This window comes from Astatotilapia calliptera, chromosome 7, assembly GCF_900246225.1.
Source record: "Astatotilapia calliptera chromosome 7, fAstCal1.2, whole genome shotgun sequence".
In the NCBI taxonomy this organism is placed as follows: domain Eukaryota; kingdom Metazoa; phylum Chordata; class Actinopteri; order Cichliformes; family Cichlidae; genus Astatotilapia; species Astatotilapia calliptera.
In genome coordinates this window covers 13237183-13262479 of record NC_039308.1, presented here as the reverse complement: position 1 = coordinate 13262479, position 25297 = coordinate 13237183, and the positions used below count along the sequence as shown (strand labels likewise).

At 40.3% G+C, this 25297-nt stretch overlaps 2 protein-coding genes across 5 annotated transcripts; both read right to left on the bottom strand.

Moving 5' to 3' along the window:
• Positions 1-845: 845 nt before the first annotated feature.
• LOC113025447 (serine/threonine-protein kinase pim-1-like) lies at positions 846-3943 on the bottom strand. Its single transcript, XM_026173176.1, has 9 exons — positions 3508-3943; positions 2879-3115; positions 2628-2753; positions 2410-2504; positions 2224-2271; positions 1921-2139; positions 1651-1831; positions 1394-1564; positions 846-1304 (listed from the first exon to the last, which is right to left on the bottom strand). The coding sequence occupies exons 1-9, from the start codon at positions 3566-3568 to the stop codon at positions 1213-1215; spliced, it is 1230 nt and encodes a 409-aa protein (XP_026028961.1). The 5' UTR covers positions 3569-3943; the 3' UTR covers positions 846-1212.
• Positions 3944-9607: 5664 nt separating this feature from the next.
• On the bottom strand, positions 9608-18275 carry LOC113025446 (GRAM domain-containing protein 2B-like). Of its 4 annotated transcripts, none has more exons than XM_026173173.1 (14): positions 18022-18273; positions 17351-17485; positions 16816-16903; positions 16623-16692; positions 16445-16548; positions 16259-16354; positions 15656-15727; positions 14586-14666; positions 14333-14444; positions 13801-13917; positions 13162-13252; positions 12899-13003; positions 12672-12756; positions 9608-10463 (listed from the first exon to the last, which is right to left on the bottom strand). In XM_026173173.1, exons 1-14 carry the CDS (start codon positions 18114-18116, stop codon positions 10425-10427), a joined length of 1290 nt encoding a protein of 429 aa, XP_026028958.1. In that variant the 5' UTR covers positions 18117-18273; the 3' UTR covers positions 9608-10424. The 4 variants fall into 4 exon arrangements, with proteins under 4 accessions (XP_026028958.1, XP_026028959.1, XP_026028956.1 ...); XM_026173174.1 differs by having other exon boundaries at positions 17360-17485; positions 18022-18272; XM_026173171.1 differs by lacking the exon at positions 9608-10463 and adding an exon at positions 11164-12269 and having other exon boundaries at positions 18022-18275.
• Between the last annotated feature and the right edge of the window lie 7022 nt (positions 18276-25297).

Sequence of the window (25297 nt, the reverse complement as noted above, 5' to 3'; positions counted from 1 at the left end):
AAACCATGTACTCCATCTATGAGTAAGAACATGAATAAATTCCTTTCCAAATTTGTAGTTCTTTTTTCCAACACACAGATGCAGGTATTCTTTTGCACCAAGGCGTTAAAGAAATGCTAAGAAAAAATGAAAATACTACGTTGCAACCTGTGTGTGTGTGTGTTTATATATCTGTATCTATATAGATATAGATATATATGTGTATTCGTACCCTTTTTTCATCATCTAGTTTCCTGTGCCAGATCTTCTACTGATCCACTGAGGCAGACATGTAAAAAACATGAACTAAAGCATATTTCTGTATATAAACAGGACTTTAAATCTTTATCAACAGCTACTTTAGAGGAAATTCTTCAATAAACTGCAACCAAAGGCTCAACTCAGAGGACAAAACCCAACCTGTTATAAATAGTGTGACACCAAACTTTCTCTTGTGTAAAGTTACAAATAGGAGTAATTATCCACAGAAGCTTTTATATATAATGAAGTTATAATTCGTCCTGTAGAAATTGTACATTTAAGCTATATAGTTCCCTCTGTGATAACTCTGCTATGAATGCCTCTTATTAACTTTTATGCTTTTACAACCCACTATGAGCAAACACTCAGCAACAGTGGGAAGGGAAAACTCCCTTCTTGAAGGAAAAAACCTCTGGTAGAACCTGGAAATCTGTCTAAACTAGTTGGGGGTTAGAGCAACAGATGCAAGTCTTCAGATCATTTGCAGTGTGACTGTCTTTGTGCACACTTTAACCTGATTCAGTTTTCTTATTTGTCAAAATGCACCATGGGTAAAAAAAACAAAACAAAACAAAATAGTAATGAAGGAGAATCCTCAGCAAAGATGAATTAAACAAGTTTTATTTTGATCCAATTTTACTTTAAGTAAAACACATCTTTATTTGATGACTTTAATGTCATCAAATAAAGACAGTTTTGATGGAGCTCCTGACCCAGCCCAAGCTCTCTATGAAGACGAGGAAAAACTCCCCAGGGGGCCAGATCGATGGGAAGAAACCTCGGGAAAGCCCATTCAAAGAGAGATCCCCTTTCCTGGGATGGCTGGGGGGGTTACAGGAAGTCCGAAAAAGCTAATTTTTTATTTATTTATTTTTTAAGATTGACCCATTCCTGTCCAACAGAAAAAAGAAAGGAGGTTACCACAATGTATCACACTTATATGATAAGGTGTGAATTGTGTGTTTGTGTGTGTTATCTTAGCCAGGGGTGAAGCTGGAGCTCCTCCAGTGTTGGGCGCTTCTCCGGGGCTATAGTTAAACACGCCTCCAAGAAATTCTGGCATTCTTGAAAGAAAGAAAAGATCCAAAAGATGAAGATGATAGTTCTAGTGATCCAAGACATCAGTGAATCTGGAAGTGTGAAGTTTTCTTACCTGCGGACAGACGCTTTTTGATGCTCAGTTTCTTTGCGAGGAACCTCTCGGTACTAAAGTGCCGTGCATGAAGCGCTTCATACAACACCACTCCCATTTGCCACACCGTGGTGGGTCCACACCTGTAGCAGCTCCTCCTGTACCACTCGGGAGGGGTGTGAAGAGGAGTGCCTAACAAACAGACACAATTACAATTTCTTCTAAAACAAAAGACACAAATTGTTACATCTGTGAAAAGCAGGAGCAGAATATGTTACCATAGAAGACGCGATACAGAGATCGCTGTTTAACAAAGCAGCTCAGTCCAAAGTCAATGATGCGAACTCGAGGCACATCGGAGCCGGTCTCAATCAGAATGTTTTCTCCCTTGATGTCCCGATGAAAGATGTGTTTATCCTCAAGTTCCTTTACAGCATCAACTAGTTGCTTCAGAATGACCTGGAAAAGATGAAAAACACAATAATGAGTTAATGCTTTTCTGCCTTGATTGAATGCTGTACAGTCTAAGGCTCTCCCAGTCAACCTACCTTGGCCTTGTCCTCTGGTAAGGTTCTTCCATATTCTGCTTTGTATTTTTGCAGGTCCACAGCGGGGACAGGTCTCTCCAGCACCAGGATCAGCTCTTTGCCAAGGTCGAACCACTCCAGCAAGGACACAGGTGCTGATATTCCCACTGACCCTTCTGCTTCACCTGCAAGTTTAACCATAATGGCCACTTCCACCGAGAGCATCTTCCCGCTTTCATCCTGAAATATTACAACAAAGTGGATGATGAGGAACGCCGCATTCAATCCAGTAATGTAAAACTAATTCAAGTGTTGGACGCTTACCGCCACTTTGCAGTAGACTTTATTTTTGGGAATGTGTTTGATGGCAACCTAGAAGACACAGAGCATTGGTGAGCATTTCCTCAGTATGACATAATGAAAGGTGGAAACACAGCAGACGTCTCAGTTTACGATATTATCCATTATCTGCGTTACTGCCTGTCTTACTACCATCATCTGAACACTTACTGGAAAACGATCTTCTATCCGGTAGCCAGAAAACACTGCTCCGCAGCCTCCTTCTCCGAGCTGGTGCTCCTCCACATATCTGGCTTGGAATTCACCTGAACAGACAAAACAGCAAATCTTGTTTTATCACAGCTGTGACACAAATTACTCTCCTCTGTAGCCTAAATGCTCCTTTTGCCCTTCCCCTGAATATAAAACCCAAGCTGCTTGCTACTTACGTTTTTGGTCTGCCACTGATTTTTTGTCCTGGTCCACATTCCTTTTTTTTTTCTTGGGTGACTCTCTGTCGTCTCCCGTGGCCTTTCTTTTGCCATTTTTTGCGCACACCTGTTTGTTGTTCAAGTCTGGAGATGTGGAAAACACCAAAAGCACATCAGCTCACTGGATGATAGACACAAACACTAAACACCAATATCTTAAACCTAGCAACCACACTTAATCTACCCCCTTATTCAACTAATTAGCCTACCTTTACCAGAGTCCAACGAGGAGGATGCTTGCTCCTTGTCACCGCTCATATGGTCAAGAAGTTTAGCCCTCTTTGCTTTCTTTGTTGTGTCCTCTTCATCTTGCACAACCTTGCGCTTCACTCCTTTGACCACATCTGAGCTGGTGGAAGGACCAGCCTGCTCAGCGACCCTCCTCCTTTTCATTGGGGTCTTCTTTTCAGGACTGGCCTTTCTTTTAGCAGTCCTGCTCTTACAATCTATAAACGACAACAACACAGTGGTGAAAAAGAGTCCCCGACATCAAGACTGGAAGCAGTTTGATGGCAAAGAATTTGAAATTGCTTTTGCTTAAATGATCACAAGTTTAATCTTGGGATGAAAAAAATAACTGATCAGTGCGAGTTGATACTAGGTTTACTAAGTCTTAGATCTTGATGGCACTTGTTGGTCTGTTTTTACTGTTGAGTCCAAGAATAAACTTATTACATTATTTTACCAAAAGACCGGTAACCTTTCTTTGATTAGACATCTTGTATTAAAGCTATTTTCAATTAAACATATGATTCAATTGCTCCAAAAATGATTCACACAGTGTCAACATTTCTAGGATTTGGATTTTACCAGGATTTGATTTTATTATTTTACTTACCTTGATCTCCTGAATCTTTCTTATCGGCTGGAGTGGCAATTTTTCTTGTTTCCTTTTTCATTGTAATTTCGGAGACCCTTTAAAATCGAAAATGTAAACCGTAATGAGCTAAGATTGAGTTAATATTCCTTCAAATGTGCACCCTTCAAATACTTGACTTTTCTAACTGAATTCTGTAAGTGAGCTTTATAAGTAAACTCTGGAAACTACGGCAACACAACATAGAATCTTGCCTTTCAGTGACTTCACTGACTGCCAGTAGTTCAAAGTAGTTTACAGAAAAACACTGGCAGACAAAGCCATAATATTTCTTATAATTCAATCATTTCATATCAATTAAACAGTTTCTTTCATTATCTTTCATCATTTGTATAAAGACCTCATCTATGGATGACAGTATGAAGATTTGTGGTTGACCACACACATTATAATAAACACAGTGTCAGCTACATTGTCATCTGATTTAAAATATTTATTATGTACATTTAACTGTCATGGTAGTGAGTCTGTGACCCAGTGTTTTGTGTTTGTTCATTTATATTCATTGATTATTCTTATGTATGTTTTTGGTTCTCTTTATTGTTTTCTTCTTGTGTTATATTCTTAGGCTTTAGGTTTCTGTTACTTTGCCTTGCCCCTGTGTCCCACGTGTCATGTCTAGTCACTCTTGTTTCCATGTTCCCCAATTTCTCCCCAGTCAGTCATGTCTCTGTGTCAACTCTGTGTCTTTGTAAAAGTCTCTTGTTTGCTGTTTTACTTTGTGCTGTGTTAGTGTTTTCATGTCTGTGAAGGTTCTCAGTCATCTAGGTCATCGTAGTCTAAGGAGTTTGGAAAGAAAGCGTCTGGACTTGAAGTTGCTTGAAGATGTTTCACCTTCTCGGATGAAAAGAACTTAAACTTTGCTTGAACATCTTCAAGCAACTTAAAGAAGTCCAGACGTTTTCTTTCTAAGCTCCTTAGACTATGTTAGTGTTTTCAGTTTTCCTTCCCCATGGTCTTGTTGTTTGTGATTTCTCGCAGCTGTGCTCTCATCCTGTGTCTTATTCCCTCATTTATCCCTCTGTGTATTTAAGCCCATTGTTTTCCTCTGTTTGCTGTTGGGTTATCTGTGTATCATCCATGACAATTAAATGAAATAGCAAATGCAACTACAATTTCAATGAGATTCATTCCTGGCATTCTACTGCGGTGGCTGAAAGTAGACACCAAGCATTATCACTGTAACTGATGTAAATATTGGACTTGGAGGGGATTCGTCTGATAGACTGATGCAAACATTACTGTGAGGAAATTTTTGAATCTCCCAATTTTCTTTTTTTCTGAAAGAAAGAAATTTGGTTACTGTATCACATTTGTATGGCAAGATGTGAATTCAGTATGCGTGTGTGTTTGTGTCAGAGAGGAGTTTATCTGAGCCAGGGGTAAAGCAGGAGGTCCTCCAGCATTGGGCACTTCTCCAGGACTTTGTTAAAACTTGTTTTCAAGACGTCTGAAATGAAAGAAGGACAAGAGATATCGAGATGATAATTCCAGTGATCCAAGCGATCACATTGATTTTCTGCAAAATTTTCTTTTTGAGAGTCATTCGGCTGGGCAGGGGGTATAACACATCTGCAATGCAGCAACATCTGCTCTCTGGGCCTGTGTGAGAGTGTTATCTCAATGGCGGGAATGAGGATGTTGGAATTTGGCATCTCAGGCACCAACTCATCTCTTTCCTTAACCGGGCTCACCAGAGATTGGTTTCAGCCTCTCTCCATGCTTTAAGGAGGTTGAGTTGATAAATCTGACTGGCCCCTCCCCTGTCTGACCCTATCTCTTCATAGTCAACACCAATGTTCTCACCGTGTGACCATGAACGGTCCTTACCACTTGGCAAGTAATTTCGAGCTAGAAGAAGGGAGTAAGACAAGCACTTTATGTCCCTGTGAAAATACAACTACATTTTATCAAATATCACTAAGCAGTCCTTACCTTTAAATACAGCCTGGTTTCTTTCTCTTTCTTTCTATATCTCTGAGTGAAGTTAGCTCTCATTCTTTCTCTTCCTGTGAAATACAGCAAGTAGAGCTTTAGATAGCAACACACTGTGACACAGTTAGTGTTTGTTGAGGTGATAGAAATGCTGCATTTGAAATTACCTGACACAACATTTTACTCCCTTTTATGTTCACTCCTTTTTTTCTGAAGTACCGCAAATTATGGGCACGTGGGGTTGTTCTGGTGTTGTGCTAAAAATAAATAAATCAAAACTACAGTACATGGTTTGTTCTTTCATCTCTTTTTATGCGACATCCTCTACTGATTAAAATGTGACTGCCTTTCACTGTTTAGGCTCAAATCTCATTGTTTGAAGGCCTGCAGTGACGTGAAATATTAACTTCCCCCAAATGCGTTAAACCCAAAGTAACGAGTTTGTTTTGAAAATATACGGAGTGGAAACTACAGATATTTGTAGTTTTGCACGTCTTTCTTCCTCCACCAGAGGCCATAGGCGCTGTCGATCTTGTATGTCCTCCTGCAGCAACATCTCTGTGAAGCTGATGCCTTCTTGCTTGCAGGTTGAAGAATCTTTGGTGCGCCTCCACAATTCTTCTTTAATTCGCCTCTGTGTGAATAGAATAATGATGTTTCTGTTTCTGCCATCAACTTGTTTCCCTAAGCGGTGGACAATATCAACAGCCTCTTCTAAGTTCAAGTCAGGGGCAATCTTCTGAAGCGTTTGCAAAACCTTCACTCTAATGTTTTCGTCTTTGTCTTCCTTCACCCCTTTCAGTTTTAGGCACCACCTCATTCGGTAGCGCTCTTGTTCTCTCACTCTTCTTTTCAAGTCTTCGTTTTCTTTAAGCAGCAGTTCATTCGCATTTGCCAGTTTAACAACTTTCAGTTTGCAATCAGCTATCTCTGCAGCGTTAAACTCTACAGCCTTAGCCAAGCTGGCAACCATAGCTGCACTTTGTCTGTTTTGTTCCTTGATATCCTCCAGTTGTGCTTCAAATTTTTTGTCAAGTCCCATAATGGCTTCAAAAATAGTTTTATTGGAGATATCATCTTCCTTCGCTGAAGATTTTGTTCTTTTCTCCTCTGGCGGTTGTTTTCGTCTCCCTGTGAGGTGTCATGCCGAGCAGATATCAGAATTGAGTTCAAGCAAAGTTGACTCTTTTGGTGATTACAGTTTGTCCGGGCGGGCTGTGCGTCTTATTTCATCTGCAGACACGTCGTTGGATGAGGAACAGCTCATGTTGGCATCAGTGGCAGTCAGGATGGCGGCATCTTCCAGAGGGAAGGTCAGGTCGCTGGTCTCTCTGAGCAGGACGCTGTCCACCAACAAGCCCGGTTCCACGGCTGGAGATTACCCTCCTCCGGCTGAAGCCCCCGCTTTTCCCCCGAACAGCGAGCCAGCAGCGGCGCCTCAGCGGAGACCCAAAAGCAGCGGCTGCTCCGTGCTCCTCTTCCCCAGTCAGGGCAGCCAGTTTGTGGGCATGGGCAGAGGACTTTTGAAATACCCCAACATTAAAGAAATGTTCACCATAGCCCAGAAGATCCTGGGTTACGACCTGCTGTCTCTGTGTCTGGAGGGCCCCGAGGACGAGCTGCAGAAAACCCCAAAGTAAGTGCCAGATAAATGTCTGGAAAAGGACAATAACTGCAGGTCCTGCCTTCTTAAATGTGGCCATTTTATCTTTTTTTTTTTAAAAAAAATACTGCTACAGTAATATTAATTTATATTTAAAATGTGCGCACATTATGTATGAAGGTGTGGATGAATGATGCTTGTTGTAAGAAAGCATTTTGAGTGCCCAGTAGAAGAGCATCTTTCAAATGCAAAGTTTCTCATTTCAACTTTAATTACTGCACATGATTAAGGCGATAAGAGTAAATAAGGCTTCCAACAGTGGTTATTTCTTATTATCATATCTTATTTTTATTGGTTTTATCAGTAGATTGTTGTTTCACTCCCACCAAAAACATCACCGTAAATAATCTTCTGATTCTGAATGACCATTTAAAAAAATAAACAAATTGTTCTGAGTTAATTTCAGTTACGGATGTATCAGTGACGTAAATGATATATCGGTCATAATCGGGAGGCTGTTACATTTTTATTTTTTTTTACTTGTTTTGACTTGTCTTTTCTGGGGCGATGAACTTTGCAGAAGGTAGAAAGATTTCTTTTTTGGGGTCTTTTTGTGCATTTGTTCCGGAAGCAAAAAAATCGCGAATTTTATAAGACAGTTTTTTTTCCTGACAGCCAATTTTTTTCAGTCTGTTTCAACATATGTATTTCTATCATTTGTAAATTTCTGAGCATCTGTACTGATATATCATTAAATGTACTTTAAAAACCATTCACTGCGCTTTTCATGGCCTCATATTGGGCCCAATATGTAGTACAGTACAGTACAGTAGTTGAATGACTAAGTACATGTATTAGTGTGATTAGCATGTTGAGCTGCTCAAGGTTTTTTTTTCTTTCTACAAAGTACAATGCAAAGTAGGGAATGAAGTACAAATACTGAAAGTCACCCATTTTATAACTGAATACTGCACTGTAAATACTCTTTTTAAAGTAATGTTTTGTTCATTTACATGATGACTTTTTCACATTTTACTTAACTGCAACTACACCCTCCATGTATTTATACACCACTTTGCATTTAATCATTAGTTATTAATATAACTCTGGCTCTCATCCAGAGAGCCCTCACACCCAACCAGTCACGACAGATGGTAGCCACCTCTGAGCCCGAGGTTTCTTCCTTTGAAATGGGAGTTTTCCCTTCCCACTGTTGCCAAGTGCTCACAGAGGGTCATCTGATTCTTGGGGTTTTATCTCTAATGTTGTAGGGTCTTTACCTTATAATATACCATGTCACGAGGTCACTGTTGTTGGGATTCGGTGCTATATAAATAAAACTGAATGGAACTGAATTTGTACTTTATTGTTGTAACTGAGTAAACTTACCTTAAGGACAATTTTAATTTCAATCACACAATAAAGATCCCTTAAATGTCACACATTTTAAAGAGGCATACAATAGGCCTATATATATAATTTTTGGTGAATTTGACCACATGTCCACTCTTACCTGTTTCTTTTTGCTCTCTCTTTGCTGTGTTCATCCTACTCTCTCCCTCTCTATCCACCTCTCTCAGTCTTTGTGCCGTCACCCAAAACTTAAACATAACAGTGAATAAAAGGCGTACACTGATCCATTTCAGTTTATAGCAATATTAAAGCTTAATGCAGGCTGCTGCTGGACAGGTAACATAATTTTGACTTGCTGTCACCTGGAATGTTAAAATGAACTGATAATCTCTAGTGATTTGGGGTAGCTAATGTTGGTGACACTATTTAGAGAACAAATAAAAATAAGGGGACACTTTATAAGTCACAGCAGCATCCTCATCATCGGAACAGTTTGAACTATGTTTCAGTTTTAAATGTCCATCACTTATTTCTCAACATAAAATTACAAATAATGTGGTATTATCAACGATTATGGTGCATAATGTTCTGAATTGAAATCAGAGAAAACTACACAAGGACAATGCTGAGCACCATTACTGAACTGTACTGAAGTGTGACTGAACAGCAGTTCACAAATGCAAGATAACATTCAATGCAAAGATTAAAAAAACAAGATCAATATGTTTTCTGAGGCCGAGCTTGTTTAAGATGGGAATTTTGGAGTAACACGTTGCCATCCAGATGACGTCTTTTTCAGGTAAGGTGTGGCTTATGTCAAGAAGCCAGTTCCAAATCACTTTCTCCATGTATTACTCCATGCCAAACTGGTCTACCTTTACCTGTCACCCAATAAAAACACTGTAGGGGAAAAATTACAACAAAAACAAACTCCCACTGCAGAATTTTAAAAAGCGCACACATTAGTCTTTTATTTGTGGTAAAGTGTTATTGTACACTGTAGTAAAGAGAGTTCTTCTTTCACTGCTGTGAGCAGGCCAGTCATCATGTTCTTGTGTTACATCGGTGCTGTTTGCATTCATTTGTCTGTGGTCTGCAGGCGCGTCACCTGGCTGAGTGATCAGCCTTATGTAACCTGGTGCTCCTAAGTAAAAAAGCTGTTAACGCCAGTTTCAAGAAACACTTCATGAAAAACCGTTTATTTTAGAGCTGTGATACAATCACAAAGGCAGAAGCTGTGATCTGAAGGGTCACAACTAAAGTTAAAACACATTTTTTTTTTGTTTTTCATGCACACAAACAAAGTGAAAACAGAATGGGAACAGGGTAAATGCAGTACACGCTGCTAGGTTTGAGAAACTATACAATTGCATCTGAATGAAACAGCAGTTGGTTCGTATGAAAATTAAAAATTCCACACTTACAATAAAAAATATATTTTAAACTCTGATTTGCTCTTACTGTTGTGTGATTTCACAAAGCAAAGTGTATATTTATACATATCTGTTGACATCACACCATAAGAACAAGCTGAGTGTTGTACAATCTTTTGATGAGTGAGTCATAAGCATGATAAAAATATAACTTACTGACATTTTAATGCTGACAAAAACATTGACCTTGACATGAAATAGAACCTTTGGACCTGACAACTTATTAACAATCTTACTACTGTGAAATGTAACATGAAAGCTAAATAAATAAAACATAGTCACTTCGCTAACACTACCACTAGCAAACTAGCACACTGCTTCAGCACAGCTTTCTGTTAAAATCAAATAGACCTGAGTGCAAAAGGGAAAGAAGTCATTATTGCACAATTTCACTTCACACAGTCTAAAGAATGCTTTGTGTATGAGCTGTCCATGCTTTGGCAAGAAAGTTATGACCAAATCTGATCACGGCTGATCTGCACAGCTCAAGCACGATCTCTTCTACACAGCACTCGCTCTTCTCTGTGGACACTACAACAGACCACAGTCTTCTTTTAAGTCTCCTCCAGGAGTTTCTGGAGGTTTTTCTGAATCTGTGGTGTGGAAAAAACAAACGCAAGTGAGGGATACTTTATAATTCACAATTATGTTAAACATGTTGATTAGCTTAGCTTAGCATAAAGACTGGGTCCTTGAAGGCAACAGCTGGCTTTGTACAACTGTGGTTAGATTTAAAATGTGACACCATCAATCATCATTTCATTCCCAGTAAAATATTTCTGAAGCCAAGACTTCTGAAATTTCTTTTTTCTAAAATGTGCATCTTAATAAAAGTCACCTTCACCATAGTCTTACTGAATCTCTGTTTTTCTGTTTTTTGTACCTTTCTGTTTCTATCAGAATGAATGTAATGTAAATAAAAAAAATACTATAAACAAAAAACCAAAATGTTGTGGTTTTACAAGGAGTCACATTTCTGGGTGTGATGTCATTAAAATGGGGGCAAAAAAGATGATCCTACACTCGCATCTTCAATCCAGCTGCGCCAGGTTACAAAGGTCAAGAGGTGCACACACGCGTACAAGGATTGTCACACGGTGAGCGCTTTGGCCCCAATAATTAAATCCATGTGCACAAATAAATATTTAAGTAGTAAATAAATATAGTATAGTCGTTTTTGGGGTTTTTTGCACTTTATTATGACAGCGCCATAGTAAAGTGCATACTGCATCCAGGACAGAAACAATTGCATTATGCTGTTAACACAACTTCAGCTCTTTGCAGGCACCTGCACAGATAGCATGCTAATGCTAAGCTAGCCAAGAACCCAGAGTGATGTTAGCTGAATGAATCCTGACCCCAGCCTAGCAGCCAGACTCTGAACTTCAACAGGTACTGTCTGATGACAGACTGATGAGCAGTCAGTCTGCAGCCTCCTGTTTGTGATCGCTTTAAAGCTTCTTCATGCTGGTTTTGATCTTTGCTTTGTGTTCATATCTAAGAGAAAGATCATATTTGTGTCCTTACTGATGGCGATGGTGGTGACTGTCAGGCAGGGTCAATGAGAATCAATAACTGATATTGAAAGTGGAATCAGTTAAATTCTTATCAATTCCCAGTCGTGCTTTCTTTCATTTACTACATTAGCATTTCTATGTCGTTTAGAAAAATGACTTCTTTCTCATTAGGGTTAAAAGTGTAGTTAAACTTCTGTACAGTAACAAAAAGAAGAGTTTCACTGGTTTGGCTCGCTTAAGATTAAAGTGGGCTGTATGTGGCCCACAATGTAAAATGAGTTTGCTATCCCTGGTCTGTCACCCTTATACATGTTTTTAGTATTTTCACCTGTTTCAGTATTAAAGGGAATCCTGACTTTGCAATCAGGAGAGAACAGCACAGTCAGTGTCAGTCAGAGTGACAGTAAAGCAAAGAAGGTACAATTTATTAGACTGGATTCCCTGGATTTGTTTTAGCATTACTGGTTTATGTTACATTTTTCTATCACACTGCTAAAAGTCTCCTGTCAACAGTGCATTGCGCAGTACTGACTGTCTGTGTTGATTGCATTTACAGCTGCTTGGAATGAGGCAAAGTGCACTAGCTGCAGAGGGACATCAATATTAAGATGATGTCATATGAGGAGGACAGCACCTCTGAGGGCACATCCAGGCACAGCTGCTTACAGCTTTCCGGTGTGATTGGCTACTTTAAAATGCACTAGTTTGGCCAGAAGTTATAACCTGACCAATATATTGGCCCCACAGCTATTTGCTGATATATCAGTATCAGCATTTGTAATGGCCAGTAAATACAAATTTAAAGAGTAAAGAAGCAACAGGAAAAAAAAAACCTGCAGCTACCTTAAAGCTGTTTGCACAGTTTGTCCACCAGGGGGCACTCTGCAACACAACAATAAACAGCTGATCCGAGCAGAATCGGCCAGAAGGTAAATGAGCGACTTGATAGCACAATAACGGAAGAATATTTTTAAACTGTATTGTCATATAATCTTAGAAATAACTCGTAAGTTACTTTAAATAAGAAATGCTATGAATATCTATTTTGTTTCGGATATCTGAGAAAATATCAGCCAATACTCCAGATTTCTTAATCACATAAATATCAGTATCAGTCTTAAAAATCCTATGTTGTTCAGGCTCTAATTATTGCTTTGCTGACTCTATTATAATGACAAATCAGCCAGATCTAGTTTGCAATATTTTAAGTTCAAATATTATATCTAACAATACAATTTTTATTAGCACCTATAACTGCTGTTTAGCTCACAAAATCTGACAAACCTTCTCCAGCTTGAACAGGTTGGTCGACAGTTCCCCGTAGATCTCAGCATTCACTTCATCCTGTGACCTTTGGCTCGCAGTGTTGCTGCATTAAGATTTACACCAAATTATTAACCAAATAATGAGAAAGTTGCGCTACCTAAGAAAAACCATGCATTTGGAAATGTGGTGAATATGTGTATTTCACAATCCTTAAAGTTTCTAAAGAAGTTTAAATCCTTACTTACTCACTGTACATATGTTCTCCTGTTGAAACCAAAGAGTTCAAACGTTGCTCGAGAGCCACAATCTTGAACGCCATGTAACAGGAGGACAAGACAAGAACGCCGACTCTGTTAAATACACAGAAACACAGTGAAACACGAGGATTCAAATCATAGCCAAAAAGAACAGTCACTAAGCCAAATGATGTAAATGATTTTGACATCCTAACAAGTGTCTGTCAGACTGCTCGGGCTTCTCAAATTCCACATAATGAGAGGCTGCTCACAGAAACAGATAGATGAGGAGGATGGCTTGTAATGACATCGGCTGTGAGGACTTGTCTTTTGGAGAAGCTCCCCGCGTTGGCTTGCTTGGGTCTACATGTGAAAGCAACAAAGGAAAAAAATGAGTATCTCTGGTAATGTTCATCAACAAGGCAAGGAACTATTTAGAAAGAAATAAAGAAATGTTACAAATACTTTATGATAGAATGTCAAATTTCTAATTTCTGTGTTCTGCATCTGTTTCCACAAGACACGTGTGCCTCTAACTGTAGCATATACAACAGTATGAGTATGTCAGCTGTCTTTAAACTTGGTCTTTAAACTATTGGTTATCAAACAAAGAAGATATGACATGCTGACTGGTAAGCTGGGGTGTGATAGCGGCAGGCTGGGATATTGAGCTGTTCTCAGGCCTTCTTTTGTAGTTTGCAGATATAATGTACAAATATAATTCTTCTAATTTTGTCAAAATAGGTTTTTTAATAAAGGTCAGTGGCAAAAGCGTGGATTATCCTGATATCCAACTGAAACTTTTCCGTTTATCAACATTCAATAGCTCCTGCTAAACAGTGAAATCGAAAACTACAGAAGCATTAGCAACAAAGCATCTTTTCTTTTTTAGAAAGCCATTATCAAAGTACCGCTCTTGAGGGCGGGTCCGTGCTTTTGGCTGGGAGTCTGGAGGTGAATATCTGCGTGGACTGAAACTTCTCCGCTCTTCGCTGTGTTCAGAAATGTGCCTGGGAGGCCGCTGAAGTCTGCTCAAAGCAACAGAGAAAAACGCTGTGACTCCAGTGGCTGGCGACTTTGAATAAATGTTAAGAGGCTAACAAGCTCGCAAATGTGACATGTCCTTTTAGTCTGTAAAATATAAAAAAAAAAAAAAACTAATTGTGTCAGTGCTGATGGCTGTCATTGAGAATAAAATGGAGATTACGTTAATTATTTAATGAGATTTCTTTCTGTGAAAAGTGTCTTCACTATAATAAAAACAAAGTCCCAGAGGCTCACTTGGCTTGACTCCAGCTAAATACTAAAGGCTGTCTAAGCCACAGTGACACCTGACACCCCTTACAGAGACAAACAATGACTCTACAAACTGTGTACAGTAGATTAGAGCGAGTACACAGTAGCTATATAATTACACAGGAGGAAAGAAGATGGGTGACACACCAGCTAACTTGTCATAATCTGGAGTCTGAGACCCGGAGCTGCTGCTCTCCATCATTTCCTGCCGTCTCTGCTGCACAACTCCATCGAGGTCAGAGAAGTCTCTAGAAAAGTCCTGCAGCCCACATGAAACATGGGTCACCACATACAATGTAGGCGTTGTATCACATGAAAACAAGCTATGTGTATAGCTCTTTCTATCGCAACAGAAAATAACAAATAAACATCTCAGAAAAAGAACAGACCCCTTACTGACCAGAGGAAGTGACGATGGGCACTTGATTCTGAAGCTGTTTTCACAAGAGGAAGTCACGGGGCTGCCACAGGACTTATCCACCTGTAATGACAACAGACTTAGCTGGTATTGACTTATGAAACTGTCTGCAAACAGTTGCCTATTCAGACAGAATCCAGCAGCAGAATTCATTTGGTTGTCTGTTTCTATGCACACAACGTGCAGAAAAATGAAGTCACTCCCTCCGTTTTGGTTAGACGCTGCCTTTTCACTATTTGCTTTAGCAAAGTTTTCATCTGCATTAACAAACAGTTGCCTATTTAAACACACGTGAGGAAAAAAAGCTAAGCTAGAGTTGTGTGTTTACAGGCATTTAGTGAACATATTTCTCTCTGTTTAGCTGACTAAATTAAAAATCACCCCCTTCCATTTGCTTGCAACTCCTGCATTGAGTACCTGGCTCTTTAGCAGCTAAATGCTAAACTGTCTCTGTTAGCTACTTGCTAACTAGTTGCTAACTTTTGAATTTTGATACTTTTCAGTACTGGGCCTTTGCTAGAGCCCAGTATTGGATTTAGACACAATTTAATATACACAGAGTTTACAGTGTAACAAGAGAGGAAGCTGGAACACACTAATGTTTAATATACTGCGTCCAAGATACAAAGTAACTTCTGGTAACTGCCCAGTCTTAAAGAAACACAGAAGAGAAAGAAAGTACAGACACTCTCTAAAAAATGTAGTTAATTTGATTTATTAAAGTGCAAAGAACATGACGTGTTTCAGCAGTAATGCCTGAATTATGGTTCAGCAGGAACTCTAACTGGAACGTTCCACATGACCTGACGAGCACATCTCGACAAATGTAACAACACCTCAGGTTTACGTAGCCTGCAATGACTCGAATGGTGTGGAAGGTTGTGGTGCAGGGTGAAGAGAAAATGCTCAGTGTTTTTGTAAAGTAATATATTCTAACTTACAATGGTTGTGTTGTAAATTAGGACGTAGATTTCCTGCAGAAGACTAAATGTAGCTAGCTAATGAATACCGCTAGAACAAGTTGCATAACCCGTATAGAAGATGCCATTTACCTCTAAATGAAGGCAGATTGACTTCAGAAGCTTGTAGGTGGCGTTTCGAGAGAGGAATGACACAAACACATGCTGGAAAAGAGAGATTTAGCATCACTTTCATTTTAATTCCATTTTACTTTTAGCATATACTGCAGAAGCGGCATTTGGTGACTGTGGAGATAAAAAATTCCCCTTTTAACAGGAAGTAAATGGTAAATGGCCTGTATTTGTAGAGCGCTTTACTTAGTCCCTAAGGACCCCAAAGCGCTTTACATTTTTCAATCATCCACACACTGGTGATGGCAAGCTACATTGTAGCCACAGCCACCCTGGGGCGCACTGACAGAGGCGAGGCTACCGGACACTGGCGCCACCGGGCCCTCTGACCACCACCAGTAGGCAACGGGCAAAGTGTCTTGCCCAAGGACACAACAACCGAGGCTGTCGGAGCCGGGGCTCGAACCGGCAACCTTCCGATTACAAGACGAACTGCCGACTCTTGAGCCACGATCGCCCTATTGACTTCTAACAGAACAAGACTCAACTACAGCCCCCCATCTGCCAGGTAGCGGGTTGAGAGGAAAGTCGGGGAAAAGCTGACTGCATCAAATGCTTTCTTACCTGTTCACTCGGAGTTTCGATCACGAGGGCGTTTGGCACTAACAGCGCTGTTTTCGTTTTTTTGATAAGTGTCACGGACATCGCCGGGATTGAAATCTGTGAAGGACAAGACCTCATGTTCTTTAACAAACAAGCTAATCGCAAAGATTTCAGATAAATTCCTCACTAGAGTTAACAGTGACGTACCTTGGTATCTTTGCCAAAGACTTTGGAGTGGAAGCAGATCCAGTTATCAGAGACAAACAACTTGCCCTGATACAAAATATCTCTCTGGAGGGCACAAGTGTAACCTGTTGGTTACATTTTCACATTAATACTGTCACATTCCTTTGTTTTTTGCCTGAAAGCAAAAGGTGAAACTTACTTTGCTTGAGCTGCTCATCTTTGCTGACCTCCTTAAATAACTTATGGAACTGGGTGTTTGTTTTTGACAACTGAAAGGCAAAGTTTTAAATTAAGAAAATGGCAAATGTATATACATAAAAACAGTTTGGGGTTTGGTGGTATTTGTCAATGGATCAGTATGTGGGTTGTTTTTGTTGTTGTTGTTCTTTTACCTGGGTAGGCTGCCATTTCTTCCTTTCAAACTTTGTTTCTAAGTCACATGGACTTAGCACTGGCGAAAGCTGCTCCACAGGTTTCAGTCTGGCAAATGAAAGGTCAGTGTTTACAGTTAACTATCATGGCAACACCTGAGGAGGACGAGTAACAGTAACTGCAGAAGGAAAAGTACTGTCACAGATTTATAACTCAAACTATCACTAAACACTGTTATCAGGCAAAAAAGTAAACCCCTCTAATTTGGCTCCGCAGCATGTCATACGTGGTTAAGTAAAAGCTGCTTGAACAGCAGCAACATAATCAGTAAACAGCTCTCTGGTCGTGCAGGTATGTAGGAGGATGGGCGCAGCTGCAGAGCTGCAGTTAAAATGGAAAACTAGCACATTTTGAACTAAAAAACAAGTCCAAAAAAATCCTTTCTTTTCACTTTAATTTAGTCCTTTTATGTTTGACATTAAAATGAACTTGTTATTAATTTATTACTTGTCATTAAAGGTTTATATAGTGCTTATAAACAATAAAAATATACACATTGTCCACCTGACGCCGAGTGGTTTCCTCCTGCTCTTGGACTGGTCAGACGCTGTCTCCAGACAGAGCTGGAGGTCCCCAGGTGACCTTCCGTGCTTCCGCTGCCTCCCTTCGCCTCCATTGTCCACCTCAGACCTGCAGACATGACACAGTTAAGTCGCTGCTCTCTGTTCTCCTGGGAGAAGCTGGCAAACTTGTGCCGTAGCGAACACCTCTCACGTAATCTTTAAACGTTCTCAAAAAGCAGCTGCCTCAGGTTTCCACTTGTCTCTCCCCGTGCTCGTATTACCCGGTGTTGCTGTAATGGTTTATATCACAGGAACAAAACATGTTGGGGCACCGAGATTCTGGAGATTCCCATTCAAACGCACAGAAACATCTCTTTGAGTTAAAGAGACGGGGCAGGCGTAAAATTGGCCTTCGGCGCTACAACATAACTTTTGCCATCTGGAATGCAAATTAACCCTATCTTGGCTGTATTTCGTGCCACGTACTCGCTAAATTCGTGCTTTTACAGAGCCAGCAGAGGCCTTTAATTCAAATCCACACTCTGAAGCAGGATGCAGATGCAAATAAGCCCAACGCTTAAACCCCCACCCCCATCAATCGCTTTCCCCCAACTTAAACTGAAAGGCAGCCTCGGGCCCTGGCTGCATCTTTCCCACACTCACGTCGAGCGGTTCCCTCGGGAGTCCTTGCAGGGAAGTTGTTCTGCTGAGAATAACGGGGTCAGAGGTCTGTCCGCCTGCTCGGTCATCAGTACCATATCTCATACTTCTGCCATCGGCTTCTGCTTTCGCTCTCGCGCCGCAGATAAGGGAGAAGCTTCAGGAAGGATTTAAAGTTTGGGACAATCGGTCTGTGGACCAAGAAGCCACACAGAGGAGGAGCCGGGAAGGGGGAGGGAGCAGCTGGGACCAACGTCAGGAGCAACAGGGAAAGAGCAAAGAGGACTCCTGCTGGGACAGGCTGTTATCTGCTTGTAATAAAATGCTCACGCACACTAAATGTTACGTCAAAGCTTTGCGTAAGCTTTAAGTGAAGGTTTCCAGGACTCCTCTGAAAGAGTGACTGTTTCCCTCACCAAATGTTTATACGCTTAAAACTCCAGAAATGTGATTGTACTTATGGTAGACCTCCAGCAGAGGGCAGCAGAGTGTAAACCGTGATAAATGTGTTTTCAAGTGAGATTACCTGAAACTATTCTCTCGGTTAACCGTTCACCAAAGATCGCCTGTGTGCCGAAAAGTGATTCCCAGTGTTTCTATTTGTTTTCTATTTGTAATGCTTTTGCTTATACTGATAAATAGAGCAGGGGTGTCAAACTCATTTTACATCGTGAGCCACATAATGCACACTTTGATATTAGGGGGGCAGACAAGTGAAACTCGTCTTTCTCTCAGTGCAGAGAAGTTTAACTGCACATTTAATCTCTCAGATATCCCAATATAAGAGGAAAAAGTTCAATTTATCAGTGGGCGTCATCTGAGTCTTTGGTTCTGGGTCCTGGGCCTTATGTTTGACATCCCCGATGCCCCTTGTTGTCCCTACATTATAATCAGGGCAGTCCTTTTTGGCTGCTTAAAATATCTTCAAAGAACTGTGCTGTTATATTTGTTGCAATTTCTCTTTAAAAGAGACATGTTTTAATGTCAGGGACACTTTTCAGCTTCATAATTAATTATGAAGCTGAAAGATTATATAAAAGTGAGTTTACCAAAAAAAAAAAAAAAATGAATGCAGTTTCTGTGACAGAAGTGTTCTTTCTAGCTTGGTGTACAGATTTTAGGCTAGAAAGTTACAACAATTTAAATACCAGTATTATTTATTTATTTTGGCAATTGTTGACAATAACATTTCTGGTTTGAGATGGGGAGGAGACACAAGTCCGGAGGGTTGTATTAGGAATAGGGGAAAAAGCCTGTACCATAGCAAATATGCGAATCCATCTGAAGTAGTGATCCCAGAGCAGCTGAAAGAAACAACAACAAAGAGAGACAATCCATGATCACATTGTAAGGATGCAAGTAAATAGGTAATGCAGAGAAAATTGTACATGTCATGTAACAGATATACTATAACAAACTTGAAAGTTTCCAGAAGATTTTACATTTAAAATATGTAATAGTTTCAAAAAATTGCAACTGAGTCTTCAGATCACATCCAGTTTGATTAGTATTGTGTAGTATGCAATCAAGACTCTTTATTTGTGGAGTAAAAAACACACATGCCTGTTGGTCTTTTTTACTTCTGCCGATCTCTTCTCAGTAATCATGGGTAGAACCATCCTTGTCTATGAACTTGGCCTCCTTTAGACTCCAACTTCAAACCTGTAAAGTTTTGTGACCTGTGTGAATGATCCTCAGCTTCCTGTTCTTAGCTGACAGCAGTGACACTTGGTGTGGTCTTCTGCTGCTGCTGCTGCAGTCCACCTGTTTCCAGGTACTATGTGCTGTGCATCCAGAAATGCTCTTCTGCGTACTGATTGTAACAATATCTGAGTTGCTGTTGCCTTCCTGTCAGCTAGAATCAGACTGGCTATTGTTCTCAACATATTATATCTCTGAGAAAATTGTCACCCTCTGGATATTTTTTCTTTTCTTTTCTTTTGGACCATTTTATGTAAACCCTGGAGATGGTTTTATGGGAAAATCCCAGCACATCAGCAGTTTTTAAAATAATCAACCCAGCTCATCTGGCATCTGAAGTCACTTAAATCACCTGTGATTCTGTGAAGTGGCCTTTGAGAGTGTGTGTGGTGTGTGGAGGATATTTTTTGGTACACTTTGGACCCTCTGAGCATTATTTAAACACCACAGCTCACATGAGATATTTTTGCTGGCCACGTCTATCCTCCTGTCCTTCTAGCATCTCAAACTGATTTTTTAAAAACCTGACATTGAGTCCACAGTGGCTCCCACAATCACCTGGTCTCAGCTGATTGTGGGGGCCTTTGGGATTTGGTGGAATGGGATGTTTGCGTCATGGATGCGCGCAGCCAACAACCATAGCTTACAGTGCAGTGAATTACATTGTACTGAATTAACTAAAACAATCCCTGGTTTGATTTAGGAGGCAACACAACTCCCAGTGTAAATCTGCAAAATCTATAATTCAGAGTTATCTCCTGTGGTAATGCTTTATGGCAAAGGTGCAGCTCAAAGTAGCCTATGTTTGGATGTCACTACAGTGGATACACCCAAGAAGATTGAATTTTCATTGTACTGTTAACCTAATTTTGCTATAAACTATGCTAGTTGAGTTCAGATAACTGCAGTCTTTATCACTAAAACAGAAGAAAGTGTCACTGTGCTGCATGTAATTTATTGTGAAATTGAATGAAACGCCCTTTTCTACCTCCAGGGGTCGCTGTTGCTGTATTTAAAGTCAGTGCAGGAACAGAAGACTTGTCAGAGTTCATTAAGTATCCAGGAGACAATGGCATGGCCAGCAGTGCAATGCAAGCTAGCAGCTAGTAGGTTTGCCATTAATCATGGCTGACAAAGAATTGGGGGTTAAAGGAAGGAAAGCTGCCAGAGTGACTTTACGCTGAATGAGCACTGGAAAACAGCAATCCTGTGTGTTTGGTTCTCTCTCTCTCTTTTTTTTTTTTTATAAATACTGGAATTCAATAACTAACAGCCAAAACTATGTTCAGTTTCGCTGTTTTGGCTGATAATAATGCATGCAACAATGCAAGTGTGAATACATAATATGAAGAATAACCATTTGTCCAGACTTAAAGGAGCTGTACGATTTAGTGAAATATTTGTCCTTCTTTGTTCCCTGAACAAATTAAAACAAATTACTCGTACAATAAAGACACACTTGTTCCTGATTCAGGAATCTGTATAAAAATGTAAATCTACTTCAATTTTAAAATTCTACTTCAATTTTATTTTCAAAATACTACTTTATTTTGTTGTATTCACAGTCTACTATATGCTGTTTTATTGCAGGAGTTCCCAAAATAAGGCCTTAGCCCTTCCAGAGAATCAGATTTACTGTGAGATCATACATGGTGGTTAGAAAATCTCATTACAGACTTATTAATTATTGTTTTTTAAGTCTCTGTACGTTTGACATTGAATGAAGTGGAACTGACACCAGTTGTGAAATACTGGGTAAAAAGGAGTTTAATCTTTAATATTTAGTATTTAATTTTATAAATGCATCATGTGCTATTTAATGGTAAATGCATATGAAAATTTACAATTAAATAAATTAATATTAATATGAAATTGAATTCTTAGTATAACTGGAAATGCATGACAGTTTGGTTGAAGGTCCCACTAAAATGAATATGTATAAAGCAGCAGAGGATTTTTCAAGGTACGTTAGCAAGTTCTAGATACTGACAAAGCTAATGACGTTAGCAAAATTACCATTCCAGCAGCTAATTGCTGTGTTCACTGTACTTCAGGCAACTTTAAAAGAGAGTTGCTGCTGTACACGTCAAGTAAAAGAAGTGGAGCCGTGTTTTGAAATCTTTGTTTCCCTCCCGTGTTTATGCTAAGCAAAGCTAAGCTAGTGCTTGCCTCGCTCTAGCTAAATAATGTTTACAGGACAAGAGAGCATTACCAATCTCCTCACGTAATACTCAGCAACTAAGTGCGTGAACACATTTTCATTATTTTAAAGCCCAATCAAAAAGGGTGATAATTAGATGAAGTCGAACTTAGCCAGTATGTGTTCATGTGTGTGAGAAAGAGTGCTGCTCTCTGCTGCTGTTGCCTTCTAAGAAACATCTTCTGTAGGCAGAAGCCTTTTCAGTGCCTGTCATATGTTCCACCACAGAAAGACAGAGAACAAGGAAAGCACAGAGAAAGGAGGCTGCTGTGTGTGTGAGAGAGAGAGAGTGCAAAAATGGTACTTGTGACGGGGGAAGATTGAAGTCCTGTTAAGTGCTCTGCTTGAAAGCATGTCTGGCCTCATTAGCTGTCAGTTGTAACAATACTGAACTGGCAGTGAAGACAGGTTGGAGTCTAGTGGTCATAAATCACTCCTCGACAGCTGCCTGACAAGCTGGGAACCAGTACACAGGCACGGGCACCCTCTCAGCTTCGACACTACACAGGCACACACTAATCTAAAAAAATCATTGCTCTCACCCTGAAATTACATAGAGACTGCAACAGTGGTATGCAGTGTTTTGTAAGCGGTAAATTGCTCTCATTTTGAGTCTGCCTCCATATACGCACGTGCACTCATACGTAACCCCTCATCTCCTGTGCCTGTCTGTCGCTGGCTATGCCCATTAGCTAAACGTGCAGTGGCTGCAGTGACTTCTGCGGGGCAGCGGGGGTGTTAAGAGCAAGGCCTGTGGGTCATTAATCACGGCCCCTGACATGCAGAGCAAGAGGCCAAGGCTCCCCTATGCATACAGCTGCTGGGCCACACTCATTGCAAAGGCGATGTGTTGACCCTCGTACGCCCCCGCTCCCAGCGCCTGTGGCTCTCATCTGTCCAACTCCCTCACTGTTTGTGTCAGTCATTGGTGCTGTCAGACACCACCTCCTCTTGATCAACAGCAGCACTTCTGGTGCTGTTTCCTTTCATGCTCACAGTTTTTTATTGATAACTTTACCCTGATTAGACTGTTAATACAGTCAGTCTGATATCTGGAATATTTTTAGCCAATGGCTAGCGGATGCGTATTTAATTATTGGATCCTTCCATATTTCAGGTCTGAATTTCTTGCTATTTTCATTATCAGTAGGAAACTTTTAGCCATTTAACAGCTGATGAACGCAACTTGGAGCAGGATTATTTATGCTTAAGTTCCACATTCCCATCATTGTATGTGATCAGTTAGCCAGCAGAGACTCCTTCAAGTCAAATACATCAAATATTCAAACACACAAAAATGTGAAAAACCTAATGTACCATCTCATTCTCACTCCCATCCGCTGACATGATGTCACCCAGATTCACAGCTGCTTGAATAATGATAAAAGACAGTCAGGCTGCGAGACACTGAAACACTGTTTCATCATTCACAGCTACTAAATCAGCGAGTCCAGGCACAAGACATCTGTTGAAAGCTGATTCCTTATCAGCCTTCCAGCGCGATTTGCCGAACATCTGGAGTTTCTGAGGACTTTGGCATGTGTGCACTGGAAAACTCACAAAGAAGGCTAATTTTCTAGAATGTGTTGACACTTACAACTTCAGGCCAGGTGATCTATTGCAGCATAACATGAACTTTGAATGAATGTGGTGCACATGATGGAAACCAGAAGACAGCATCTTTAGATTGCTTTTCATTAGAAATCGACATTTGAAATTGCAGGAAACGTTTTTCTTTATAACCAATATTGAGGAAAGAAATCATTTTGGAAGCTGACCGTTTGCTAAGCCCTGCTGGTCTACACATGTCCTGCTTTAAACTCACAATTTGTGCATGCAATTTGTGATCATGCTGGCAAGGTTTTTCTTGAAATTTTGTTAAATATTTCAAACAATGGGTCCTTGATTTCAGCTTAGAATAAACAACAGCAGGCTTCCGTGGAAATGGCTTTCATAATCCTAGCTAGCTTTGTGGAAAATGTGTAAATAGAGAAGCAGCTCATATGTAGGAATGGGTACAAAAACCTGGTATTAAACAGTCCCCAGGGATAAATTGTATATGGATGGAAATATCAACAAGTAGTGGTGCAGGCTTAAAATAGCTTGATGGTGTTGAGAATTGAATGCTCAAAAGTGCAGTTGCAGTTTGCTGTCAGTGCTCGTTGTCACAAATGCAAGGGGTGTTTTGCTTCAGCTTTTGACTGCCTGACCCTTCTCCAGGTATGTACCCCAGAGTGCACTTATTATTTTATCCTAAATATCCTAAATGCAGGTAGCTACTAGCAAGGTAACTGTTAAGGACGCGTGCATTCCTTGCCAATGGTATTAGCTTAGCTTTCATCTGGCATAAAATTAGCAAATATTAATTAGTGAATGTGCCGTTTGAGATAAATGTATTGGTTTTCTAACATAAGCCTACAACATGTTCATTTGTGGCTAGCCACGCATGCTAATAAAGGGCGCTAATATGAGCGCAATAAAAAGAAGTATTCCTTCATACTTCATGTGGAAAGGTAGCATATGACTGTGCATTTACATACGAATGATCTGCTAAATCAGTGAATGTTTAAAAGCAACTTGATGTTCAGTGTGTCCCAAACTGAGCAGCATTTGTTTGGGTAATGGAGTTATAAACATGACATTTTATGCAAATTCTTGTGCACGTTTGCAAATCTGCTTTTTATTTGCAGATTATGTGACGTGCATTTCTCATCCCTCTTGGAATACTAGTAGCAGTCACTACAGGAATGACAAAACGTGTGACACATTCTTTTCCCTGTATCTATTTCAGTATTTCGCCTTTTTTTCACTTCAACACACCACATTGCTGGACGCACACATCATTTCTGTTGTAACATAGTGGCAAAGATCAGGTCTGCTGGTTAGACTAAACAACAGCATTTGAGTGGAATTTGCTCTCGATCATTAATCATCCTGACAGCTTGAAAAACAACGTTTCCTCCTTAATGACTGTATTTGAGTAATCACGTCTGCTTATTTCCATGAAGCTTCTCTCTCTCTCTCTTTCTCAATCAGATAGCTCTCTCTGCCTTGCTTTATGTTGCCGTCCACATGTGTGTATTTTGGAGCCTTTTCTTTGACCTCCCAAAGTCTCCGGTGTGGCGTCTGCTATGGGTCACACTAGCCAATTATGGCGTGTTGTGTTCGTGAAGAGGGTAAAAACCACGAGGAATGAGAGAATGTGGCTGTGAGGATCCAGATGCGGAAGGCAGAGGATCGTGTCCCCCTCTCTCCATGTGCCAAAACCACCGGCAGCCGCTGCTGGCCTCCAGGCCTCCACTGGTCACTGCCAAAGCACGTTTCTCTGTTAAGCACTGGGTTTATGATGCATGAGAGCTGACAACTGATCTAGGAGCC